The sequence below is a fragment of the Urocitellus parryii genome, chromosome 5, assembly GCF_045843805.1.
Source record: "Urocitellus parryii isolate mUroPar1 chromosome 5, mUroPar1.hap1, whole genome shotgun sequence".
NCBI lineage: Eukaryota > Metazoa > Chordata > Mammalia > Rodentia > Sciuridae > Urocitellus > Urocitellus parryii.
In genome coordinates this window covers 50,019,056-50,046,972 of record NC_135535.1, presented here as the reverse complement: position 1 = coordinate 50,046,972, position 27,917 = coordinate 50,019,056, and the positions used below count along the sequence as shown (strand labels likewise).

At 39.0% G+C, this 27,917-nt stretch overlaps 1 protein-coding gene across 7 annotated transcripts in view; it reads right to left on the bottom strand.

Annotated features, from left to right (window-relative positions):
- Window positions 1–27,917, bottom strand: part of Grip1 (glutamate receptor interacting protein 1) — a 373,677-nt gene that overhangs the window by 247,916 nt on the left and 97,844 nt on the right. For 2 of the 7 annotated variants that reach the window (XM_026386618.2, XM_026386619.2), the window contains exon 1: window positions 4,085–4,307. The exons of the other annotated variants lie outside the window; for them this stretch is intronic. In XM_026386618.2, coding sequence (XP_026242403.1) covers window positions 4,085–4,307 — 223 coding nt within the window. Of the gene's footprint in view, window positions 1–4,084; window positions 4,308–27,917 lie in introns of those variants that run through there. 7 annotated transcript variants of the gene reach the window in all.

Sequence of the window (27,917 nt, the reverse complement as noted above, 5' to 3'; positions counted from 1 at the left end):
CCATGTAGTTATCTGGGGACAGAGAGGAAGCTGAAAATGATACATAAGCTAGCTGTAAGAAAAAATGTTGATATCTATGCTAAAGCAAAAGCAGAGATTTGGGACCTGAGTTTCGAAGCCAGTAGGGAGAAGGTAGGTACATGGGTGGCATTAATAAATAAAAGGTGACCAGAGCCATGCTCCCTGTGGAATGTCAGTAAATATTAATTGGCTGACGTTGACCTTGGTAGAACAAAGCATGTGAATGGGAAATGCCATGGCCAGCAGAGCATAAAAAGTTCATATCTCTGAACTGAAAACACTAGTGCCTGAGAGAGAGCCAGACCAGACAGCACACCAGAAAAGGATTCCTTGCACACAAGGCCAACGTGTCTCAAGGAAAAGTAATGACACAATCATTCCAAGAGAGCAGGAACAAAGCCTGCAGGAGCCATGATGGAATATTCCCTTCTCTGAGAGCATAATCACTTCTCCTGAGGTACAGAAGCCCCTGGCTGAGAATGCAGGGCTCTCTGAGGTCAGCAGGTGTGCAGGTAAGCGCCAAGAACCCTGGCTTGACTTGTTCAAGAAAATCTTTTTTTTTGTCAGATGTGGCTGGAAAGCTGAGAAAATGTTATTTTGGGATTTGGCTCCAAGGTGAAGGAATCAGTAGACAAGGTGAGGTCCCATTCTGGAGGGAGTGGAGAGGGTGCTGGAGGAAGAAGGCATCTCCTGTCTGTTTTTTTTTTTTTTTTTAAGAGAGAGAGAGAATTTTTTTTAATATTTATTTTTTAGTTCTTGGCGGACACAACATCTTTGTTGGTATGTGGTGCTGAGGATCGAACCCGGGCCGCACGCATGCCAGGCGAGCGCGCTACCGCTTGAGCCACATCCCCAGCCCTCTCCTGTTTTTAAGTATGAGGTATAAAAGAATTCTTTGGAGAGTGGTTGGTCTTTCAGTGACTCAATGTTCCTGTCATAATTATTCTTCCTTTCTCCATTAGTGGGGGACTGAAAAGGCAAAACAACTCAATCTGATGCTTGAAACCTTAATAAGAAAAAGATTCAAGTCCCAAGTCTGAGAAATGCTAAAAGTTCACCTGAAATATGTTCTGCATAATACTACAGGACATGCAATCCATGCAGGATCACCCAAAGATTTGTCTAGAAAATACAGATTTTATCCACCTCTTAAAATTTCACCTCAAATAAAGAAGAAATTATTGTTCAACAATATATTGATAAAAATGCTTGATAGACCTATTAAATGCCCCCACCTAGGATTCTAGAACAAACATATCAGTGCCTGGCACATAATGGGTATTGAATAGGTATTTGTTACATGGATAACAGAGAGATATAGGAAGAGTGTAAAAAAAAAAACAACAAGTAAAATATCAAGAATGTGGGTATTTGTAAGAAAATATTTCCCTTTGATTGCATCCTTTCCTTCTTAAGAGAATTTAAAAAGATATTGTAATTGCCATACTGCTTCTCCTTATGGGTGACCACAACCATGAATATAGCAAGGCAGTTTTGAAGACAAGAAGCCATTTTTTTTTTTTTTTTTTTACCCTCTATGATCTAGGTAAGGTTTAGCCACAAGGGTTCTATTAAAACTCTTGAACCACTCCCCATGAACTCCCAGAAAATTCAAATGTCCTACTACTTTAATCTAGACATATATTCAATTTATTTTAACAGTTTCTAAGTGCCTCGTCTGTGAAGGGCACTGAGCTAAATATCTGAGAGTGAGTACGAGCTGCAGCCCTCAATGATGGGTAGGGAGAATGGGGCAGGAAAGAAAGAAACTTCTTCTAAGTTCATATCATCCCCACCACAAAACACGGAAGAAGGGAAATTTAAGATTATAATGATAAGCATTTCTTGATTTTATTTACTATAGTGTTAAGAACCCACCATAATGGTAGGGGTGGGATTCTGGAACTCCAAGAAGGCACTTTGAAACAACAGGTAGCTGGAAGTAACAACAGGTGGACTGGAACTTTGACAAGACTGTATTTGGAATGGCAAGGTAACACATTACATTACTCTGGCATGTTATTGAAAAACTCTGAATGAACATTTAGTCAGATACAAAGAGGAACACAATTATGGCAAATTGATACCAGATGGATTTTAAATTAATTGTGAATTGGAAATCTTAAGCTAAATACCAAATTTTGGAAAGAATTGTGAAGTAGCAACTATAAAGAAATTATGAATACTTTCTGCCCTTTTCTAGATGTTTAGTAACTAGGTAAGTAAACAATTAAATCTTCTTTGGATGCAGCAGATCAATGCTTCTGTAAGACTCAGGAAACTGTAAAAACTTAAAAATATTTATATGAACTAAAAATTGTTGGGTTCACTCTCTTCCTAGTAAGACTTATAAAAGGTTATGGAGGCTGAGGCAGGAAAATTGCAAGTTCAAAGCCAGCCTCAGCAATTTAGCAAGGCCCTGAGCAACTTAGACCCTGTCTCAAAGTTTAAAAAAATAAAAATAAGAAAGGGCTGGGATGTGGCTCAGTGATTAAGTGACCCTGGGTTCAATCCCTGTTACAGAAAAAATAAAAAGAAAAGAATTTAGAATGCACAAGAATAGAAAATATCATTTCATAATTATAAAGTAAGAAGACCATCAATTCAACATCAAGAAAAACAGATGCTAAAATGAGCTAAGAACTTTTTAGAATCAGAGATATGTCTTCAAAACTCTTAGTCAGGATAGTTTATTAATTATGAATAATAAAAAGAAATTGTATATTTGTATCAATTGCATAGAATACAGTCAATAGAGAATTTATAGCCCCATGCTAAGAGCCTAATTTAAAATGAACAGTCTTTCCTACATTTTCTCCAAAGTACCTCTGAAAGAACTCACTCTGCCATCCACAGAACTTGCAAATGCATTCCGTAAGTTGGGCGATAGTATTTATTCTCTTTCCTGTTATTGACTCCAGATCTATTTCTTACTATTTGCTTTGTGCTCCTTCTTCTGCCAAATAAAATATTAATTGCATTTTTAGCTGCACTGCTGGTGCTCAAAGAACTCTGATATGTCAAGCTAAACTGATAGAAATAGCATCCATTAACATATTTATAGGTTCAGAGCTTCTAGAGCATAATTACATCCATTAATTACTTGACAGTACTCTGTTACAGGCTAGAAGAGAAAGGCTTTTGCAGCTATTCGTTTACTCAGACTGAAGTTTCTTTTTCAATAATAAATTTTCTCTAAAGAAGATTCTAAGGGAAATAAGGCAAGGGAACTTGCATAGCTCTACGTGCATAGGAAAGGGCTTTTAAAGCAGCCATCCACGAACTTTGCAATAGATAGCATACAAAGTCAATGAGATGGCACAGCTAGACTTGATTTCAAAGAAAAGCATATTTTATACATTATGGAGAGATTTAATTAATATTTTAGAGTTCTAAGACAGACCATCTCAAGCCAATGATTCTTGATGTTAAGATGCAGAGCAATGATTTTTTACTTTCAAATAAACTTCCTTAAATGTCACACAGGACCAAAACATTTTTGAATTACCTTCATTTTTGAACATGCAATTCTAACACAGAAAAAAAAAATTAAAGCTGTCCTGGGAAAAAGCTCATGAGATGTTGAAAATTAATAGAAGAAACAATTATTCTGTAAATTCGCCAGCTGTGTGAGTCCTGGAGCTGCCAGCTGCATTTAATACATGCATCATAGCAAGGACAGTAACACACACTTGACTCCTCTTGACCAGTTAATCAGCATGCAAAAATGACGTTTTTCTCATAATAACTTCAGCACTGGACCCAAACACAATTTTCTCTTCAGCAAGGAATGAAATCATAACACACACACACACACACACACACACACACACACACACACACACAGAGTTTCCTCATTTCAGCATGAACCTAGCCGGGATGTACGGACAGAAAGCAAAGCCGTATCTACCTGTATGTATGCATCTATACATATTTCTCTGAGTTCTTTGTTGCCTGGCAATAAATTGTAAAAGCAAGCATATTTGAAAGTAAAAACCATTAAACTGTGTTTATAGGCTACTGCAACAGACTCGTGGACTGAATGAGAAGGAAAGCACCATACCTTTAGTAAGTCGCCTCAGAATTTGACAACGGCATTTAAAAGAGACAGCTATCATTCTTGCTCGCTGCTTTCTCTGGCAAAGTGTACTCAGGGCTCTGCTCTGGTGGCTGCGGCGGCAGCAGCATATGAATTCCTTGTGCACATACCAGGAGAAAGGTAGTCCCAGTGGGGAGTGACAAAGCTTAATTCCTCTTGGCTGATGCAGAGGTCCGCTACATGTCATCTGGCAAAGCTGTGTCATTCACTACTACTACCAACCCCTGCCCGCCAGCCTCCTCCCCCTGCACAATCACAGTGGCTTAGAAAGTAAGGCTGTTTCGATAGCAACAAAGCACCAAATTGTGTAAAGCAGGAACACGGCTGGGTGAGGAGCCACTCCATAAATCTCACACTAAGCACTGTTTCAGCCACGGGGCTATGGACTCCAGCCAATTTGGCCACCACCACCCCCTTTCTTCTCAGCATCAAGTTAGTATCCTTTATGGATCTCATTTAATAGGATATGCAAGTGGAATGCTTGCACTTTTACTTCAGGAAGAAACACAAGCATCATGTACTATGTTATTTAAACAACAACAACAACAAAAGGAAGGCAAAGGAGGGAGGGAGGCAGCTTATCTTTGGGATTCAAAAGGCAACCACATTTTTTGCTTATAGAGGAGAAGCAGCCCTTTGATAGTCAGGAAGATCTGTTCGTCACTTTACAAACCTATAGGGGTCAGGGCAGTGTAGGTTTACAGATGGAATGCAAGACTCGCAAAGGGAAGGTTCAGGCTGGGTGGATCAGCAGGCAGATGGAGCCCCAGCCCCTTTAATCACCCTTCCCAAAAAAGGAGTTGGCTGGAAAGCAACAGTCAAGACTGTTTCTAAAGATACCACGCATAAAAGCAAACAAGGCCAAGTATTTCTATTTTTAATGTACCTTATTATTGTATTTCCCAAACAGCCCTCCCCCAAACCATCCTTCTCATTATGCTAATAAAATGGTCCTGCAGCATAGCAGATATTCCTGAGTATCTGCTCCAGTGGAGTGAAGAGCAAATTAACAAACCCTTCACAATCCATTCACAAAGTGACAAGAAGGTGGAGTGCATTTCTTCATCTGCCAGCTCCAGCCTACTCATGATGTAGTCAATACAAACTGACATTTGCTATGGAATTTTAATCAAAATCTAGAAATCTCCCAGGAGTTAACACAAACATTCGGGGTGAAAAAAAAAAAAATCAGACACTTGGCCAGGAACTTAAAACACAAATCAGTCAATTAGTCAAAATGAAAAGATAGATCACTGTCTAAACTATTTGATTAATATTTCTAGGACTGTATGAATTATTCATACAGTTTTATTCTCTCCTCTTCAGGCTATAAAAAAAAAAAAAAACCTTTTAAGCTGGGGATTCTAAAATAGCTTCCAATATTCCAAATTTAGTAATAGAGCTTTCTCCTCTCCATTCATAAATTCAATATTAACTTGAATAATTTCAATCCACTGATTCTGAAATGTAGATGCTTTCTATTTTGAGCCCAATAGAAAAAAATATTTTTATATGAAAAATAGCTGAATATAATAAGCATCTACTTCAAAGGTGTTTTGTAAAGAACACAATTCCCTTACCAAGTATAGTCTCGCTAAAACAATCAGCCACCACTAAAAAGACAGTACAAAATGGGTAGCTATGCACACCAAATTTTTATAATAACTTCCACTAATGTGAATTTAAAAAAATTCAATTGATTTAATTTCCATATCTTTTAGGCCAGCCCGAGAAATATTATATATATACACACACATTCCTGTATATGTATAATATTTTTAATATATTTTTGCTCTAAATAACAATATAACTCAGTGCTAGAGAATTGTTATTCACAAAAGTGAGATAAATATTTATAGTTAGATCTTTTTAAGATTCTTCCCCAAATCTACCACCTTTCTTAAAATCTAGACACTCGGAATGTGCAGCTGTCAAATAGTATTAGTAAAATCTTGCCCATGGAACATCACCACTCTGGTCCATTTTTATTAATGTCTATTCAAATAAAACTCAAAATCATACAGGAATCTCTTGCCCCTCTGCTATTATGCAGACTCAGATCTAATTTGCTTCTTCCTCAAGGCTAAAATGATCAAATATTTCCCCTTTTTACTAGCACATCCATTTTTTTTTTTAAACTCTGTCCCCTGGTCCCAAGAAAGATCTTCAGAACTATTAAAATGTCCTGTTTTTCTGTAAGAGAAATAATCCATCCTAAAGTGCTTTGAAAGGTTCCTGAGGGTCCAAACTAAGGGACTTTTCCCCTCCTTTGGATGTGGTGAAGCCAGTCCCTATACATTCTATTATCTAGCTCAGGCTGGGCTCTAGGAAAAAGGCCTCCTGAAAGAGCCCCTTTTCAGGAACTAAAGGAATCTTTCAGCTTTCCCACCTCTTTCCATTTTGACCTCCTTTGTGCTCAGGGATTTCCCTGGGAGCCATTCCCAGGTCAGCCTTCTCGTCCTAAACTCTCTGTCTTCTGCCTAATACAAGCTTTGCCTCAGAAGATGAAGTTCTTATCTCACAACACTGACCTGTGGCCAAAAGTCTCAAGAGGCCAAGAGAAGCTGGTAGAACTATACCTTAGTCTCCTAACATGAGCCCCTTCTGGACAGAGTGACCTACATTTCTGGCTACTTGATTAATGTGAGCACATGTCTTTGGACCCTGTATTCAACTCATGTCAATTATGTTGACTCAGCTTTCCAGATAGTTCAAACTAACAACATGTCCTTTGGGGATCCTCAAACAGGGGCTAGGGAAATGTAAATCAGGTAAAATATACACGTGTGCGCGCACACACACACACACACACACACACACACACTTAAGTTCCAACCTAACCTTGAAGAAGAGTGAGTGAGCTAATTCAAGAGGTTTTCCGTTGTTTAAAAACAAACAACAAACAAAAACCCTTAATATATGAGGACATGGACTTGCTGGATTTGAGGCAAATTAATCCCATAAAATGATTGCTGATTTCAGACTTTCTTTAAAATAAAGGCTTTTCTAAGATATAACACAAGTGTACTTTGTTTATATAGAATTGGGCAGATTACAAAGCACTTTCACATATATTGTATCAATGGAGGAACTTTGTTATGTTTTTGTTGTTGTTGTTGTTGTTCCAAATAAGGAAATTGGTTCTCAGAGAGCTTTTCATCAGGGTTACTCAGTTAAAGTAACAAGAACCAGAGCTTCTCACCCCTGGCTGGATGTTCTTTCTACTCTTTGCCTTCTCCCTATTCCCTTTCTACTAACAGAGTACTGTTTACAACAGCTGTCCCTTCTTCTGGTCTTTGTCAGGCCTGTTTTAATAAAACATTTTCACTATCACCTCCACGGACAGTATGGGACTAATTTCATCGTATGATTGTGGGGAGGGGCATGGACAAGAATCACAGCAAAACAACCAAAGCCAAACCTTCAGATTGATTTTAAGAATGCCTTGCCTTGAGAGAAAGTGGTCCACAGCCATCAGTGAGTGGGTGTGCATGCCCACACCCACACCCCCCACAGCTAATTTTTTCTTGAGTCCTTGAATAGCTTCCATTATATTCATTCTTCTTTGTAATATTTCCACCACCAAAATAAATTGTCTAGAGTCTTCTGATTCACAGGAGGAATCATTATAAGCCACAATTTTTCTTCAATATACCTCCACCTGAGGATTCATAAAAAAAAATAATCCATGGAATTAACTCTACAAATAGAAACCCCACTAATTGTTTGATATCATTAGAATCCATGTGATTACAGTATTTTACAATATTTTGCACTTTCTTCATCATTTCAACTAATTTCATGAATCTGTTACAAAACACACTTGATAGATCTCATTCGCTCACATATTTTTGTTTTCTTTGAATGTAATTTCTTCAAAATGCTTAACATGCTTAGGTCATTATTTAAACAGCACAGGACATCCTGATTGGCTAGTACTTAATACACTGATTTTTTTTACTCAATAATTAATAATTGTTAGGTATTTCTTGAATATTCAGGGGATTTTTTTGTAGATGGACATTATTTTTTTAATTTATTTTTTTATGTGGTGCTGAGAATCAAGGCCAATGCCTCACATATGCTTGGCAAGTGCTCTACCACTGAACTACAACCCCAGCCCAACATAATATATTTGCAGTCTAAAAAAGTGGTCCCCATACTAACCTCTTTCTAGCTCCTTATGGGTAATCTCATCTTTAGCTAAAATCAGCTGTTTTTATGTTCCTTTTTAAAGAGGCTGCAACTGTGAACCTCAAACATGTTATAATTATGTTGAGCATTGTCTGCTACTTAATTCATGGAGTGTGTAAATGTAAGAGTAGGCATTCAGAACAGTGAAGACATGGGTTCCAAAGAGAACTCTCCTGTAGCAGAGGGTCATCACAAAAAGCAAGATCCAATCTGACAACAGAGTTCTCAGGATGTGAAGATATGGTATAATTGCTCAAGATAGGATTTATTAGACATTTCTTTTTAAAACAAATACTACCTAAGAAAACATTTTTTTTTTTTTTTTGTAGAAGCAACGATGCCCTTTAGTAAATGTTATTAGGACATACTCTTGCAGATCTGGGGTGATTAAAAAGCACTTAGTGGCTCTGAGCCTCTGGTGTGTGGTGATAGACAAGAGCGGGTATAATGCACAATCCCTGTGTTATTTGCTTATGTAGTTGGAGCTCTAATGCCCTTCATGGTGCCAAGGAAAGAAGCTTGCCTCCACTTAACATGAGGAAGCCAAGAAAGCTACAGGAAGTAAGAGTCTGTGGTGGGAAATGTTTAAGAATAGAAAACATAGAAATTGAGAACCTCAGTACAAGAGGAGACTTACTAAAAAAAAATCATCCCCCAAAAGCCCAGTTAGATCTAACTATTTATGGGGTGCAAGGTGAAGAGAGGATGGCAATTGGCCAAAAGTACAGGCTTGAGATTCAGATGCATGACTTTGAATCCTGCTGTTTCCATTAAATGGCTGTGTAGCCCTGGGCAAGTGTTTTTTAGCCTCTTTGTTCTTCATTTGTAAAATGGTGAAAATCATTTCCAGGGTTGTTTCAGTGACTGAATTTACTTGTGTTCTAGGCACAGAGTAGTAAAGTAAAAAGTTTTTACTTGTGTTCTAGGCACAAAATAGTAAAGTAGTAAAAACCTTTATTAATCTCTATATATTTCATAGGAAATGCAATTTTACCATCTGGCTTGGTTACAGAGTCTACTCTCTTCTTTATATTGGCTCCATGTGATCAGCATTGATTATTTTGGTCAGAGAGATCACAAGGATGTGGGTGTTGGAATTCCAAGGACCAAAATGATTCCTTTTTCATGAAGTCTTTGAGCTCACAATGGCTTGAAGTGATCTCTACCCTTCAACTCCCAGAAATGCCTCCAGGCCTCTTTGTTTTCCTGGCCCCAAACAATGGAATTCCCCTAAGTTCTTTCACAGCCTCTTGACCAGGCTCCACCAGCTACTTGTCTGCTTTGATTTCTACATCTTGATCATCAACCCAAATTCGCTCTCTTACTCTGAAGTCACCATTCCTGATCCTTGATTCCAGGACAGGTGGGCACCTGTCACGACCATCTCAAACTAGATCTGGGCCAAATGGAGCTCCCCATTTTCTCCACAGAATGCTTCAGTGACATCACCCTCCTCCTCAACAGTCCACCCCTTTCAAGCTCACCAGTGACACCCCTCTCGAGACATGCCCACTCTGATGGCCGGTATCCTAGGTGATTCTTGCATGGACATTGCTCCCAGGAGTTTTTTGAATCAATTGATTGCTTTGTTTATGGATGGCTTTTCTCTAAGCTCTGGTACACTAGCCCTGCAAGGGGATATGTCCCCCCTTAATCATTGGCCGACATTCCTTTTAACCTTTAGGGATATATGAGTAGCTCTTTGAGGGAAGCATTACTCTTTACCTTTTGTAGTGCCAAATTTTGTCTTATTCCCCAGCTCCCTCTAGGCTAAACTAAAGGGTACTTTCATATAAATAATCTCATAGATTAAGGGCAAAATTACAATCTGAATTATCTTAGATACTTGTGACCAACAATTTGCAGAACACTTGAAAGATAAGTACCTAATTTGAAGCCTAAAGAAAAGAAGTGGGAAACCCAATAGGAATAACATCTACAATTTTTAAAATAAAATTTTTAAAAAGACTCATCATAAGAGCATAGACAAAAGCTGGCTTACAAAAACATGTATTTCCCACACTCCCAGAATGCCATGGTGGCCTTATGTGCTCCTGAGAAGGCAAGAAACACAACTGATTAAAATGTCTCACTGTAAGGAGTGGTGCCCTGTGCCCAGGAACCAGGTCAGACCAAGTGAGATTTCTGAAAAGTGTTAGTTGAAGTGAGTTATTCCCAGTATTTTCTTCTGCATCCAACCCATCATCATTTTCTGCTTTATTTTTTCCATGTCACTAAACACCATATATCACACATTTTAACAATTTATTTGTTTATTGTCTGCTTCCTTCTCCTGATAGGTTTTTTTTCTTATTTTAATCAGGGGAAGATTTTTTTTTTCTGTTTTGCTTATTGCCTAGAACAGCACCTAGCATACAGCCAATATTTAATAAATTTTCACTGAATAAATAAGTTTGGGGGTGGGGGTTTCCTTTCTAGTGGCCTTCCTTTATAATCCACAGTTTCAGAAGCTTTTCCACAAAGGATGACATTAACAAATGACCTTAAAAATCAAAGACAAAGCTTTGCCACTTTAAGAGGAACTTCCTCCAAATAACACATTTCTTGAATGTAGTCTGTGGAGGGAAAAAGGGAAAGGGAGGTGCCATGAGCACACCTCAGATGTACTTCCGGTGCTCCTGACAAGAGGATTCATAAGGACTCTGTTGTTTTCCAAGTGCCAGGGAACATACAACCCATCTAGTTTTTCACTCTTTACAGGCAGCAAGAGGAACACACAAAAAGGCAAAGTACAAGGTTCTGAAACTAGAAGAATTCTCTTGGGTGTGGCTGGGTAAATAAAGGAAGTAGCAAATGCATACTCATTCTGAGAGTAGAGTCTGGTCTCACACGCATAAATCATAGTCTGCTGAGGATGTAATGTAACTCTAGAGGAAGGGATGTGTCTCCTTTTAAAAGTTTCTGTGTTTTACAAGGGTAACACACCTGGCAATCTCAACTTCAGCAGGGCTCTGTACTTTACCCACCTCCACACAGATCTTCTTGCTGTTTTTCCTGATACTTCGGTAACTTGCATTTTTTTGGCATGGGAGTTAAGTTTTCCGTAGCAAGGATGCATGCCTTAAAAACAAACTACCTCAGAAAAGCCTCCTCAGTTCTGTGACAGTCTACTCATTCAAATAAAATTGTACTCACAACACTTGAAGATATCCTATAGAAATATTAAAATATAGTAAAATTAAATAAAAAGAGAGAAAAGTGTCAATATAATTGTTATTTCTGATACAATAAAATAGATAAACTCCATCACTTTTTTTTAATGTATATTATGGGTCACTAAAACACACACAATTGGATGACCAAGGCCACCACCCACTAGAATAATTGAACCAATTAACATGGATGGCAAGAGCAGCAAGACGTAAGGGGAAAAATTAAATGTGGGAAATAAAGTAGCAAAGTTGCCAGGTGTCTAAGGCATCAGAAGTCTTAGGTTAAGGTTTGGATGCAGTTACCTGTTGGTTATTTATTCTTGGGTAAAAGTTACTGAATATCTCCTTCATGCTGGCCACCATGATGGGGCCCAGTAGAATGGTGGAAAAAAAAAAAAAGAATTGCTTTGCTGGCAAGGTACATTAGTGAGGGAAATGCTAACTCAGACCACCGTACACACACATAAGTTCAGAATTTTAATCGATGAACTACAGAACCATTCTATACAAAATGCCATTTAATCTATATGAATCACTATATCTATGTAGCAAGAAGCCTCCTCTCCTCTTTAAAGGGTAATAACACCTTGATTTTCTTTGTGGATCTAATCTCAGTACACGTGGTATGAGTGAGGTGGCACTCCCTCACCCCTTCTCCATCAGGCTTGACCAAGTAGAGCATACCATCTCCTTAGCCAGGGGGATTGGTCCAGAAATAAGTAGTCCTGTCTTATAAGTCAGGGTGATAAGATTCAATCTCAAAAAACATTTGTTAGAACTACTGGAAAGGAGATCCTCTTGTTCTACTGGGAATGGTAGGTTATGGGTCTGGAGTTGTCATTTTATCACCATTTTGAAAGAAGTGCACTTTGTTTCATATAATGACAGTGGAAAATAGAGTCCAGATAAACAGTGACAGATCACTGGAGATGCTGTGGGAATATCTGGATCCATCCATTCCTGAAACTAACATGTAAGACTTTTTACTTACACGGGTCAATATGGTCTCCCTTCGGCTATACCATTTTGAGTTGATCCATCACTTGGGATCAAAAGAGTCTTGACTAATATGCTTCTAAATCTGGATTCTTGATTTGCAAAATAAGGAGGTTGATCCTTCATGGGTCTTCAATTCTATTATAATACAGAATTCACCTCTCTTCCAGGGTTGCAGTGATGATGACATCAGATAATGAAAAGTGCTTTGTTAACTTTAAAGTGCTGTAGGAAGAGTATTCGGGTGAATATGCAAAATATTTGAAACTATAAATGTGTGTGTATGTATGCATATGTAAGTGTATGTGCAGGTATGTGTATATGTGTATATGTATATGCACATGTGCATAAAGGTAAGAGGCTCCAGAGTTGACCCATCTGTAATACAGTTATTTAAGAAGCACAGATTAGGAGAACAAGTAAGGAACAAAACTTACTCCCGTGTTTCTCTCATAGGAAATCCACATTTTACCAAATCATAAGAATTTCTATTAACCATTTCCTGTCTTCTTAAGTTCATTACCACGAGCCAAAAGATCCCTTCTCTCTACCTTAAAAAATGCCCATTATATTTCACTTTAATTTCCATGTAAATGACATAAAAAGATTTCTTGGGGATACAGTGTAAACACTTTCAACCACTGATCACTGACTGAAAAAAAAAATTAAGGCATTTCTTCTGTTTTTCTTCACAGGAAGAAATAACCCTAAAAGAGAAAAAAGGCTCTATAAAGATAGGAGCGTACAGAAATGAGGAAAAAGAAAATAAGAAGCCAGTATAGAGAGGCATTCTCTGACACTGTGACTTTAAAAAAAAGCAAAAAAACCCTTTGTTTTATTTATGTGGTCCTGAGGATCAAACCCAGCACCTCACACATGCTGCTAGGCAAGTGCTCTGCCACTAAAATACAACCCCACCCCCTAGAGAGACATTGTAAATTGGGTCAGGCATCTTAACCAGGGGTTATGGGAGATGGGAGTCCCTACAATCCAGCAAGCTGGAGCTCTTTTTTTTTTTTTTTTTTTTTGGTGATCTGGCTGCTCAGTGGGATGAATAACTACTAGAGGGCAGCAAAGGATAAGAAATGAGAGGACAGTGCTCAGGCAGGCTGGCTGGGAACTGACCAGGTGACCAAAATGAGGCCAGAAGCCAGGGACCTCAACCCATATTCTCATAACAAGGCAGGAAGGTTCAACTGGCAGGGACCCCTCAAAGTTCTTCTATAGCTTATGGCAAAGACTGTGTCTACAGCAATCCAAGGGCTTAGCAGAGAATCCAGTGATAGGAGCAGAGGCAGAGAGCTGCCCAAACCAGAAGTGTTGGAGAAAGCCAAGAGAAGACAAAGTCGGGAAAAGCCAGTCAGAGGTTAGGGACACTGGGTTCTGGCAAGTTTGACGATTGTGGTGATGGCTGCTGCCACCGTCTCATTGTCTCCTTGTCATCATCCTCCTCTACACAGCTAACATACTTGGAGCTCCACATGTGCTAGGCATGGTCTATGCATGGACACACATTTCCTCATTTGCTTCTCCCAAAGCGCCCGTGCAGGAGGAACTACACTGCCCCCTGCAGCTTTCCTGAGGTATAATTGATTAAAAAATTATATGTATTCAAAATCTACAACATGATGACTTGATGTATAAATGCTTTGTGGAATGATTAGTATAATCCAAGTAATTAATACACCCACCATTGCTTATTAGCTATTGTGTGTGTGGATACTTCATATCTACTCTATTAACAATTTTCGAGTAAGCAATATGGTATTGTTACCTATAGTCACCATGCTGTACATGAGCTTCCCAGAGCTTATTCCTCTTAAATTTGTACCCTTTGAACAATATCTCCCCATGTCTCCCACTCCACTCAAATCCTGAAACCACTGTTCTGTGCTCTTCTTCTATTAATTTGTCTTTTTGATTCCACAGATAAATGAGATCATGCAATGTTTGCCTTTGTGTCTGGCTTGTTTAGTTTAGTGCTATAGTTTGAATCTTGGCTTTTTACCAGTCTCATGGGTTGAAGGCTTTATCCCCAGGATGGTGCCATGGGAGGCGGTAGAACTTTCAAGAGGTGGAGACTTGTAGGATGTCATTAAGTCTTTGGAGATGTGACCTTAAAGATATTGTGGGAAATTAGTACCTTCTTTTTCTCTTTCTCTTCACTCTCTAGCTCATGATGTAAGTGGTTTGCTCCATTGTGCACTCTTGCCTTGATGTGCCAAATTGATACAGATCCAAGGCAATGGTTCCAGTAAAAATCTTTTTACTTTATAAGCTTATTATCTCAGGTATTTCATCACAGTGACAGAAAGCTGACAAACACACTTCTAGATTCACTTGTGTTATGGTAAATGGCAGGATTTTTCCTTTTTTATGACTGTTAACAGTCCAGTGTGTGTGTGTGTACACTCAAGCATGTGCACAGATGCTCTATATTTTCTTTGTCAGCTCAACTATCAATGACATTTAGATGGTTTCCATATCCTGACTTTCGTAAATAATACTGCAATGAACATGGTGGATGCAGATGTCTGGTCAAGATGCTGATTTCATTTCTTTGCATACCCAAATGTGGAATTACTGGATTATATGGTAGTTCTATATTTAAAATTTTCAAAGAACTTCTCCATACTATTTACCATAAAGGCTGTACTAATTTGCATTTCCATCAATAGTGCACAAAGATTCTTTTCTCCACTATATTCTTGCTAACACTTATCTTTTGTCTTTTTTATAATGACCACCTTAACAGGCAAGAGATGCTATCTCATTGTGGTTTGGATTTGCTTTTCTCTGATGATTAGTGAGGTTGAAGACCTTTCATATACCTTCTGGCCATATGCCATCATTGTAAATATGTCTATTTAGATAGGTGTTATCCTTACTTTGGAGTTGAGAGAATGTCTCCTGTTACCCGTGATTTGGAGCAAGGATCTGTAACTTGCATAGTCAACTTCCCAGGGCACTGAAAACTTTTGAAGAACACAGGAAGTTTTACCATTTATGGGATTTCAGAGGCTCAGACTTGGAAAACAGTAGGGTATTTTTTTTGTTGGGGTGTGGTACTAGGGATAAAACTCAGGGGCACTCAACCACTGAGCCACATCCCAGCCATATTTTATATTTTATCTAGAGACGGGGTCTCCCTGAGTTGCTAAGCACTTCGATTTTTGCTGAAGCTGCTTTTGAACTTGCGATCCTCCTGTCTCAGACTCCCAAGCCGCTGGGATGGCGTGTGCCACCACGCCCAGCTAAACAGTAGGTTCTTCTTGAATGAAAGAATAAATGAAGAAAGGGAACACTGGAAGAGAGGGCTGGGAAAATAAGAGTGCATTATATCTAAGTGTGGATCACTAAGAGACACTGGAATATAAAAGGCAGGACTAACTACAAAGGAGCTCAAACTCTCAGACTCGAGTGCTAGGAAACCAAACCTAATCTCAGTTCCTCACCTTCGGGGGTGGGGTCATGAAGCACTTTCACTTGCAGGAGGTCTTCACCCCTAGACTTTTCTTTCTGCAGTCCTTTCCAGTACTAGGGAAGCTGAACAGACACGTTAGAAAGCATTATGTCAACCAAGAGCTTAGTGTGACATGTGTCTGGTATATAGCATTCAGGAACAGACTGTAGATTTCAGGCGGGAAGTTACCTGAAGGATCAGCATGCTTCAAGACCATTCAGGGGACTGGTTGACAGAGTTCTTGTGAACAGTGTCAGCACCAGGGCCTTTCTATACATTTCTGATTCCTCCCTGTGGCTCTTTATTCCTTCTACCTTTCCTCAAGTATACTTCTGTGCATGGGCCCTACGATTTCAGCTGCTTAGGAGTTTTCTTAGAAAGTTGTAGAAACACCTGCAGCAGTAAACTTAAAACATTAGCATATTCCAAACCTACCCTATGCCACTTTGGCCACACAGAAAACTCTTAAATATATCTTGAGGCACAAGGATATTTTTGCAAGGTACTGTTCCAAATCCTTGCTGCCCTTAGACATCAATTATATGCTGACATTTAGAGCAATTCTATTCAATGTAAATATGCAAGCCAATAATGGAAAACCACTTTATAACTAAAAATAAACTTGCAAATAATTGATAAAAATGTTGATTAATCTTTTAACTTGATATATCTAAAATATTATCATTTATCATGTAATGAATATAAAAATGGTGTTAGACTTATACATTTTAACCATTATCAGTCATTAGAATTTAGTGTTCATTTTATACGTGTAACACTTATTCAGTGTTTATTTGACACTCATGACATTTCAACTCATAAAACTATATTTCAAATGTTCCCTAGCCACATGTGGGTACAATAGTGAATAACACTCAGGCCTCATATAATCTACATTACAATAATTCTGAAAAGAACTTCTACTAGGATGCAACATTTGGTGACGGGACAAATCCTGCTTCTCAGTTTCTCCAGCATTTCCTATCCCGTTAAATGACACATCACACATTTAGTTCCCTTCAGCCCAAACTCTTGCATGTCATCTTGGGTTCCTTCTCTCCCCACTGGCCACCAACTTCTCCATCCTCCAATGGCTGCTGCCTTCTTTCACAACTTCATGTCTTGCCCTGACTTTCATATTAGTTTTAGCATTAACTTTTCTTAAGTCTTCTTTATTCTCATAATTGTTTCATCTTTCTGAGTTTTACTTCAAAAAGAAAAAAGAAAAAGCCTGATTATGCCCATCTCAAACATTTTCAATCTCTGTGTTGTTTATTTCAAGGATCTTCATGAAGGGGGGTCAGCCTGCTTCTAAGTCCTGTGTCACCACTAAGGTTCACAAAGTTCCAGCCATACAGAATGACAAGAAGCATCCATGACACCCCAGTGTTCTCAAAAATCCTTGACTTTGCTTTCTCTACCACCCTTGCCTGTGAGTGCTATGGACTATGAGTTTACCAGTTAATCTCTTCTACTGGGCTGTAAGTTCCCTAAAGAAGATATGATCTGGTTTGTCTTTCAATTGGTATGGCAGAGTGTAGAACTTAGACACTGAAGGCACTTGATAAATGAATGAATAGCAAAATGCAAGAGATCTTAGTTTAGTGAGATGTGACCTCACCATTTTCTAGCTACAAGACCTCAGGGACATCTGTTAAGCCTTTCTAAACCTAAGATTACTCACTCACAAAATTCGAATTATAATACTTGCCCTGCCAGTTTCACAGGCTTAAGTATTGTTATATAATAGATCATATATAAAGTTATATAAAATTTTTACAAACAAAATACATGTAAACATATATTTTATGATTTGTATAGATAAAATATGAAATTATATATTCATATGTGTCTATCTCCAGACAAATCTAATTTCTCAAGTTATACCCTTCCTCTTTCCCACCCCCAAAAAGAAGTTAATTGATACCAGTTGCATGAAACATGGACGATTTAGAACATTTATTTGTTTCAGACTCCTTTCCTTTTCCTTTATACTTTTAATTGATGCATTATTCAGACTAGTTTCTTAAGATCAAAAGATATTCCAGTATAATTTATGAATATAAACCCTGAAATACAAGTCAATAAGAAGTTTTCAGATACAGAATATAGTCCATGTGAAAAATACTAATTTTAGCAGCAGATGAGGGGTAGCATACAATACATATTCAAACTAAAAAAGTTTAATAGAAAGCTTTTGAAAAATGATTCAGGGCTGGGGTTTCAGCTCAGAAGTAGAGTGCTCGGCTAGCATGCGTGAGGCACTGGGCTCAAACCTCAGCACCACATAAAATAAAATAAAAATATTGTGTCCACCTATAAATAAAAAATAAATATTTAAAAATGCTTCATTCAATGATTAATAGACACATATTATCTTATGGTAAGCATTTCTAGGAATTCTTAGAGATATAAATGAGAAGGAAGAAAGCACAAATTTTAGATTCATGATTAGAAAAAGATGCATTACTACACTGTGCCAAAAATTTAATACAATGGAATCAGTTGTACACATTTAACTATTTAACTTATATGATTTCAGTTACTTGGATCTCTCTCTCTCTCTCTCTCTCTCTCTACACATACACACACACACACACACATACACACACTCCATATGAGCTCCCAGTTATTTTTTAGTTTGGGGTACCAGGGATTGAACTCAGGGATACTCATCATTGAGCCACATCCCTAGCCCTATTTTGTATTTTATTTAAAGAGGGTCTTACTGAGTTGCTTAGTGCCTCACATTTGCTGAGGCTGGCTTTGAACTTATGATTTTCTGTTTCAGCATCCCAAGCTTCTGGGATTATAGGCATCCATCACTATGCCTGGCACGAGTTCTCAGTTCTTATCTGACTCTCACAAAGTGAGCATCTCTACACTGAATATAATCCTCTAGTTAAATTTGGCCTGGCCCCTATATTTTGGCCAGCAGTTCTATTTGTTCAACCCAAGAAACACAAGGATTGGTCAAGGGCCATTTTCATTTTATGAGATTTTTGGCCTCCCCTAACACTAGAACTAATTTCTACCAACCAAACTCGAGTCTGATTGCTATTAAATTCACAGACCTTATAAACCAATTCTGACTTGTCATTTCTCATGGTAAAGACTTTTTTTAAGCAATGTGTCTTCAGTCATCTATATTGTGGTCCTGGCTGAGGACAAGAGCACAAACTATATGACACATTAGGTTTATGCACACGCTATGACTTATGCTTAGGCCTAATAAGAAAAAATGTTAAATGGACATAGTTTTCTTCAACAGAGGAAGAAAGAAAAGTAAAGAAATATTTAAATAAAAGTAAATGGAGAAAAGTTTGCTCTCAAGCTTTTATAGTATTTGAAAATCATCTATTTTCCAAACACTAGCTAGATCCATCAAATTCTACCTTTGCTGTAGGATAGATGTCTGAATGTTTTTAAATGGTTGTCTGTATTATCAAGCCTGATGTTATGCAAACCTCCCAGCATGTCTTTGCCCATTCATTCTTCCACATGTTCAGTTTTGAGATGTATTAGTGAAAAAGAGTCCCCTTTACAGGTATTGTTTATTCTAAAGTTACCTTTCCTCTGGCTTCATGTATACTGTTTTATTTTCATGGATGACATTATAAGTAGTCCCAGGAACAGAGGCTTTCCACAGGTCTTCTCTCTGAACTTATTTAAGAGAAGGAAATACAGAAGCTTAACTGATCAAAAGGGAGTCAGGGAAGGATGAAATATTCAACAAAAGCATATGCTAATGGAAATGCACCCACCTCCAAGATCCACTGCTTACAGAAACTATCCTAAAACTGGTGAGCTTACGAAAGCGCAAAGCTGCAAAAGAAACAACCAAATTTACTCTTTTTAAAATAGAAATAGTAAAAGGTATATTCTAGAAATTAGAGACTATTTGATATAATATATGGCGTATGACAGCTTTGGAGTAAATTTGCACCCTGCCTCTCCCTCTTCCCTCCCTGTGTGTTCCATTATCAGTCTCTCAGCAGGATTTGGATTTCAGCATTGGCACAGACAGAGGAAAATGGAAATAAGCACATCCCAGTAGCTCACTGCATGTTGCTATGTCCATAATATCATCGTCTTTCATCAGACACAGGTTCCGTGCAGATTGAAGTCGATTCTCTGTCATTGCACCTATCATTTCTCACTTTCCTTAGGAATTTCTTTTGTGCAAAACTTCAGGAAGCCTCACTTGTTTGAGGAAGTTCACATGAAACAGGAATTTCAGTTAAGAATTAAGCTGTCGCTTTCTTTTTCAGCACAGCAGCTAGGTGTCATCTTACTATAATACAACTCTTCTGACTGCTGTGATGACAGTCAGGGCCAAACTTGCCAGAGACAAAAGATAAGCCCATCTATCAGCATTATTTGGAAATCTCATCTAGCAAAGGATTTATGATCTGCTCATTTCAGAGGAGATTAAAAAAATAAAGATTGAATAAAGCATGTCTAGTGATGCATAAAAATGATATGGATTTCACAGATGGCCTCAGGCTGACTACATTGGGTCAGAAGTACTATACTGCCATGCTAATGAGGAGGGTTGTGTCTAGGACTAGCTCCATAGGAGAAAGTAATTTCAAGAGTGGCCCGTAGGACAAGGAACATTTCAGAGGCAGGTGGGACAGTGCAATGTGAGGTCTGGGATCAGAATGCCTAGGCTGGAGTCTAGGATATGAGATAGGACACAAGACTAAATATCCCAGTGCTATTCCCTAGCTATTCACAAAATTGTTATGAGGATTACAGGAATCAAGACTTGTACCTAGAAGCCTCTCCCTAGAGCAGTAGCAAACATGCAGCCATTGCCAGATAAGTGTCTGCAAAGCCTTTAGTAACCTAAATTCACAGGGTTGTTGAGAAGGTTAAAGAAGTTACTATTTAGAATAGTCAGTCCTAGGTACACAGTGATGCTATAGTGTTACCCATCATTATTATGCATGTCATTAATGACAACAGTAATTACTAACCCTCAAATTCTTTAACATGGTCTGTCTTCTCAACCCATCCAAGTGTGCCAAATATTGAATTTCTTAGTCACAGGCTGGCATCTTAACTTGGGTTATCAAACTGGGGGTTCTGGGGCACACATGACCTATAAATACATTCATCTTGCCTGAGCTATGCTTAGAAATGATTAGGATTAGTCGCAAACTTCAGAAACTTATGTAGTCTATTAGAATTATGGATTTGTGGGTTCTTTTTTTTTAAAGAGAGAGGGAATTTTTTAATATTTATTTTTTAGTTTTCGGTGGACACAACATATTTATTTTCATGTGGTGCTGAGGATCGAACCCAGCACCCTGTGCATGCCAGGCGAGCACGCTACCACTTGAGCTGCATCCCTAGCCCGATTTGTGGGTTCTTTATTAAAAAAAAAAAACCCACAGGAGCCTAAACCACACTGGGTCTATGATTCCTGCATGGAAGGTCATAGCTTGGATTGTGTAAGGGCTCCCTTTTTCAATATTTGGTGCATATATTCTCCAGGCCACCAGGCTTTCTTCTTTTACAGTTATCTGCCTAGACCTTATAGATACTTGAGCTCTCTTCCTCCAAATCTATTCAAGGCCTCCTTGGTTGATATGCTCTCAGGTAGAATGGGCTCTCCCTAAAACAGTAAAACACACACAAGTTCATGTGCTCACAGCATACCACAGTTCCAGGTTGATTATGGACCCCCTAATGACCACTCAGGGCCAAATGTCCTGCTTTAAGGACTTAATTGTGAGCAAGAACATTCCATTGCTCCTTACTTTTCCTTAGATTCCGCTATTGGAAAGGGGAGACCATGATTCAAAAGTATGTCATGCTGATGCTTAAAATAAAGAAGTATGATAGACTAAATGCTTTGAACAAGTGATTAATCTTGTGGTTGATTTGGTTGCAGTCAAATTTGTCATCTTTAAAATAAAAATGTCAAATGGGATTGCTATTTAATTTTACCTCCCAAGCTCTTTTCAGCTTTCACTTCTTCTTCATATCTTTTATCATTATGAGGGTCACTGTAGCCCAGGTGGTACCATCCTGGGTGTTAGAAAAATGTGTTCCCTTTTCAAAACATTCTACTGCCATCTGCTGGGAGAATAGTCACACACACACACACACACACACACACACACACACACACACACACAGATTCACTATATTTGAGATGAGAAGGCACCCCTGGACAAAGTGTGTTGAGTACTGTACCCTGCAGGGCACTCTCCAGCAGAGGAGTTGTAGCATCCCTCAAACTGCAGAACGCTGCTATCCAGAGGAGAGGCAGAGAGTGGTTGTCACAAGTTTCATTGCTTAGAGTTTCTTAAAATCTTTTAACAAACTACTCTTAGACTCTATAAAAACTGAAAAGGTAGAACAGAGTCTCTGCATACCCTTTACTTCTCCCTCAAGGAGCTTTAATTCTATAGCCATAAAAACCAGATATGAATTTTATTATTCTGACAAGATCTTGGCAGATGGACACAGTGCCAGTACATAATAAATGCTCAATATATCCATGTTGTTATTTTGTCATCTGCTAGAACCAGTTTCCTTAAGTGTTAATGAAGATACAAAAAATAGTAAGGTTTATATTAAATTACAGGTAAAGAAGTATTTATCATAGTGCTTGACCTACATACTAACAGTTGTTGATACTGGTGATAATTAGTGTTGCTGTTTCTATGGTTTAATGCTCTCCTTAACTCACAGATATGTAGTACACGGTCACCCTAGTTTTCTATGTATACAATAATTAAGTAGTCAGCACTATGCAAATGGACTCATATTGCAGGGGTAGGTGATCAGAACCAGAGACCAGGAACTACCCAGTGGTTGAGGCCAGAACCAGCTCTAGGCTGAGGATATGGCTCCAAGTAAACAGGACCTGCTTTATATCTTAACTGAGGGCTAACACCTCTCTGGAATATGAAAGTCTTACTTATGTATATTGCTGTTATTGCTTTAATTTTATAAAAGAAAGAAATCACCCCTCATGCAATCTAGAGCCTTGCTCTACCAACTGAGCTACCACCCTCAGCCCAAGGCAAAGTTTATTAAAATTAAGAAAAGCTTCTTGTTTCAAATCACAGTTCTATCAAAGTTATAATGACCTTCAAGCTGCCTGTTCTGAGAGTTGGGTGAGATTTCAACAAGAAAAATGAGCATTATGAAAGACATTGGTTCCCGGAGCCAGCTCTGAGTCCTGTGGGTGGAGAAGGGCACAGGACAGGCATGGTGAAGGGCCTCACTCCTCCAGGAAGACAGTGGCTTGAAGCACTCCTGCATTGCCGACTCAGCACGCAAGCTCAGCTTTTTCTTTCCAGCATCTGTTTATGCAAATTCTGACCAGGTGGCAAACTCTTCCCCTCTGCTCTCAGCAACAGGATGTAGGACAGAGAACACCTGTTCTAGAAATGGACTGATTAGCCCAAGGTTGGCAGCCACAGCACGGGCTTGGGGCCACACGTGAGGAGAGGACCCTGCTGCCTTGTCAGCCGTTGGCTCTACTCCTGCTTTTGGCTGCAGTCCATGTCTACCGCTAATGGGATTGAGCCACGGGCATAAATCTGAAAGACCTTGCTTAGTGTGTGGGAGGTTATCTCATCCAACACCAGTGCTGTGTGTGGCTGCTACTCTCAAGCAAATGTTTCGAGCACTTGGTAAGGTACCAGAAGTGCACCAATGAGCATGATGGTCTTCCTCCTCAAGGAGGGGTTGCAAAGGTGACAGAATGGAATGCAGGTAGGATGTGGTGAATGTCTTTCCTCCAGCATAATTCATGTAGGCAGGGTCACTCTAGGTAACAATTTGGTGGGACATGTGTTTTTTTGAAACTAGCAATAGGATGTGCAGAAACAAAAAAGGAAAGAGCAAATTACTGAAGCCAATGGATAAGTGAAGCACGAAAGGAACTGAGGGAGAGATTGTCAGAGGAGGAAGTTCCGGAGCTGGATGTTGAAGGATGAATAGCAGGAGTCTGTCCAGTGGGGAGAAACAGCTTGCAACGGGCGGAAATGGGAAGGAAGCTTCAAAGAAACTGAAATAACTAAGTGAAGAGGGGATTAGAAAACTAAATTACAATGCAGCTCTCAATTAGGAAGAAGCTAATGACAAATTTAGTGTTATCTCAAAATCCCATCCTGATTACCTCATGACCTACCATCTGTAGGGCTCTTTAGGGAATGCCCATATCTCAGTCATGGTCTCTCAAACCAGTAAATACACAGAAAATATAAGCCAACTTGTTCAGCTCTCTAAATGTACAGGAAATTCTAATTCTGAGCTCTGATTGCTGTTTTAAAATTTGTTTCCTGGTAAGTATGTTGCTGGCTTAAAATAAAATACCAATCAATCTAAGCATTATTAAGGACAGAGTTACAAAGAAGAAATTCTACAAACCACCCTTTCCTGAGAGTCATAAAGTTCAGAGGCCGCAAAGAGCATATCAGAAAACAAGGAATATACTCAAATTAAAAAAGAGATTAAAAATAATTATGGGGCTGGGGATGTGGCTCAAGCGGTAGCGCACTTGCCTGGCATGCGTGCGGCCTGGGTTCGATCCTCAGCACCACATGCAAAACAAAGATGTTGTGTCCGCCAAAAACTAAAAAATAAATATTAAAATTCTCTCTCTCTCCTCTCTTCTCTCTTCTCTCTCTAAAAAAAAATAATAATTATGGTTACGGAATTTTAAAGCCAAGAGGGATGTCTGGCAGCCTGTACCTAATACAACTTGGCAGATGCTCAAAAAATAATTGTTGAATGAATGATTGAAGGAATGTCCTATTTCAGTGGTTTATAAACTGTACTTCCCGGAGGCATTTCTGGGTTCCACAAAGCACCAAGTAATTTCTGTGCAACGATGAAGTTTCAAATTGCTATGAAGACAAATTTGATACGAGTTCCTAGTTTATTCAGCAGGTGCTTTAAAAACCTTTGGCAGTGAGCAGACATATATTAATGAATAGAGGAAGATATACTAATGAGTAGAGGACAAGTATAGCTTGAACTTAAACAATCATGAGCCAAAGGGCTATAATGTAGAGGAAAAAAGATAAAGACCAATCTTCTTTCTCAAGCTTCACTGTTGCTGTATCTTACTTTCCTGCAACAGGAAAAGAATAAAAATGACAATGACCTTTTCCTCACTTCACATATTGGATAAACATGTTAATATGTGCAAAGCTGCTGGAGTTCCTGGAGAGGGCTACTACAGGTATTAATTTAATTATAAGAAGCTTCTCGTGAAAACACAGCTGTCATACCTTTAAACAAACATTTCTGGCAATATCTCAAGTATCCTCAAATAGAAGAGGCAATGGACTATGTACCGATAGGAAACTGCCAAGAATACAAACCCATCTGGCCCTCAGCCTCGGAATCCTTTGGGGCTCACTATGGGGGAAAACCCTACTTTATTTAGGTTGTGTGGTGGGTGAGGTGTGGGGAAGTACCCTGTTTGCCTGCACTCAGCTGAATGGGGAGGAGATTGATGCCATCTTTCTCTGACCATCAAAAGCCCTGGCTTTGAACTAAATTCAAGGAGAGAAGATGTAGGAGAGATGAAAAGCAATGGATTTAAAGATATTCTAAGCTGGTTATTCTCTTTATAGGAAGTTCTGGCCCAATTCAGGCTACATTTCTCATCTGCACATTGCAAACAAATTTCTCTAACCAGCAACTGCAAATCAAGATACCCTCAATAAAGAGAAGTGAAGTAAGAATAAAAAGCTTATTGATCCTCTTGCTATTGATCCCGACAATACATCTAGATCCATCAGGATTTTAGAACTGGAAAATCTCCTGTGCACAGAATTAAATAAAGAGAATATCAATAGCAAAGCGTTTTACAACATGTAAAACAATCAAAGATTAGGAATTTGAAAAAGAATGGGACTCATGCTACCAGATTCACAGGCTCACAAGATCTGCCTCAGTTCTTCTCAGTCATACTGTCAACATATACCTGAACTTGAATATCCACCAGAAAGAATCAAAACATCAAAAATATGACTAGGGGAGTGAGCAAAGAAAATTTAGATCATAATTGAACTGTATGTAGAAACGGTTTCACCTATCTACAAGATGAATTTTATATCGGAGGGTGTAAGATATTTTTCAAATAAAATTCATTGAATAGTAAAAGCTGTACTGTGCCTGTGTCTTTTCTCATTTGCATGAAGGATGTCAACACTTGGGAGTTCTACCGTTAATCTTAAGTTCCCCAGAGCTTAATGAGTTCTTCCCATAATATAGTTCTTTTCCAACTATCTTTGTTTTGTCAGTTTGCTCACCAACTTGCTGGTATCCAAAGCTAGAAATCTGGTCTTAAGCGTTTCCTCTAGCTAACATTCTCTAGAACCTTGTCATGAAAATATACAGGTTTATATTAGGGGAACTCATTTAACTTCTCGGTATTATTTCCTTATTTGTTTAGTGAAGATAATAATGGTCTTGTTCCCACAGCCCTTCTCTGTTGGCTTCAGGTGGAAGCATGGTACATGCCCTCTCAGGTTAATAAAACCTGGTTATTTCTTTCTTTGACATTTTTAAAGCACAGTTTCTGGAAGTAAAACTGCCTGAGTTGAAACTCCTGCACAATTGCAACCATGGGCAAGCTCAGATTTTCATAAGTGAGAAAATAGCAGCACCTACCTTGGAGAGTTGCTGGGAGGTTTGGAGAGTGGAACCTGTGGCAGGCTCCATAAATGCTAGCTGTTAACATTATTGCCACCCACGAGGTCTTCTTTCTCACCATAACCCTCATCCAGGCTCACGTCACACTAGATTACCACATGTATTCGGCAAGCAAACAATCTTGACCAAGCACTATCTTTCCTTTGGAGTGTAGGGTGCTGGACACATAAAGATAAGAGTCTTCACTCTTAAGGAGATAAATCTTGAGCCAAAGACAAGCACATACAGATGATCACAATGCAAGGTCATACTTGAGTGGCTCAATAACTAACAATACTTTTTCCTCCACCAAGGTCAGAAACAATAGAGATACATAATGGAATCAAGGAGATGGAAAGTAAAATATCACCTCTGTAACTAATAAAGCTGTTATTGAAGAAAGTGGCTTAGTGTGAGAGTCTAAGAGGCTGGCTAGCATCCTCTGAGTCAGATAGACTTCACTGTCAGTGACACTAGCAGAGCTAAACAACTTTAGTCCCCTGTAGAAGGCCTGTGCCTGTAGGATATAGGGCATGATGGAGTCAAGGAGCGCTGGCTCCCAGAAGGAGCAGAGAGGGAGGTGAGCACAGCAAGCTGGCCAATCAGGACAGGTGTCTACCTCCTGAGAAGGGCAAGTTGGGGCCTGAGTCAAGCATCAAGGTGGAGAAAGCTTCCCTCCCCCCTGCCCATGAATTCAAAGATATGCACACAGTATAGAGCAGCAATGGAAGTGAGAACATAAGCAGGCTGTGGGAGGGGAAGGACCCAGGAGGAGTTCCTAGGGAGAGGCAGGAGTTAGGAGAAAATATATCCTAGGCAAAGGGATCTAAGGGAGGCATGGTGTGAGCAGGGACCACGGGCACTTTGATGTTGCTGGAGTTTAAATTCAGTCTGGGAGTGCAAGGCCTGAGGCTGGTGAGGTGGTAGGAAAGGGACGGGCTGTATGGCTTCATGTGGCATGTTAAAGAGCATGAACTTTATCACTGGTGATGGGAACCATCAATGGTTTTATCTGTTTTAGATTATTGTGATGACTGTTGAGGATAGAATGAAGGGGGAATGTTAGATTATCCTGGTACTTCCAGCAACAGATGGCAGAGGCCTGAACCAGGATTCTGGTGCCAGGGACCAACTTGAAGAAGACAAGTTTGAGAAATATTTTGAAAGTAGAACTGGCAGAAGTTAAGAAATACTCATTAGCTTTCTGAGCTTCCAGTCACCAAACTGGCCACTAAATCCCTGTAGCCTGCCTAAGATCCTGCTGTGTGCCAGCACTGTGCTATATGCTTGAATTACT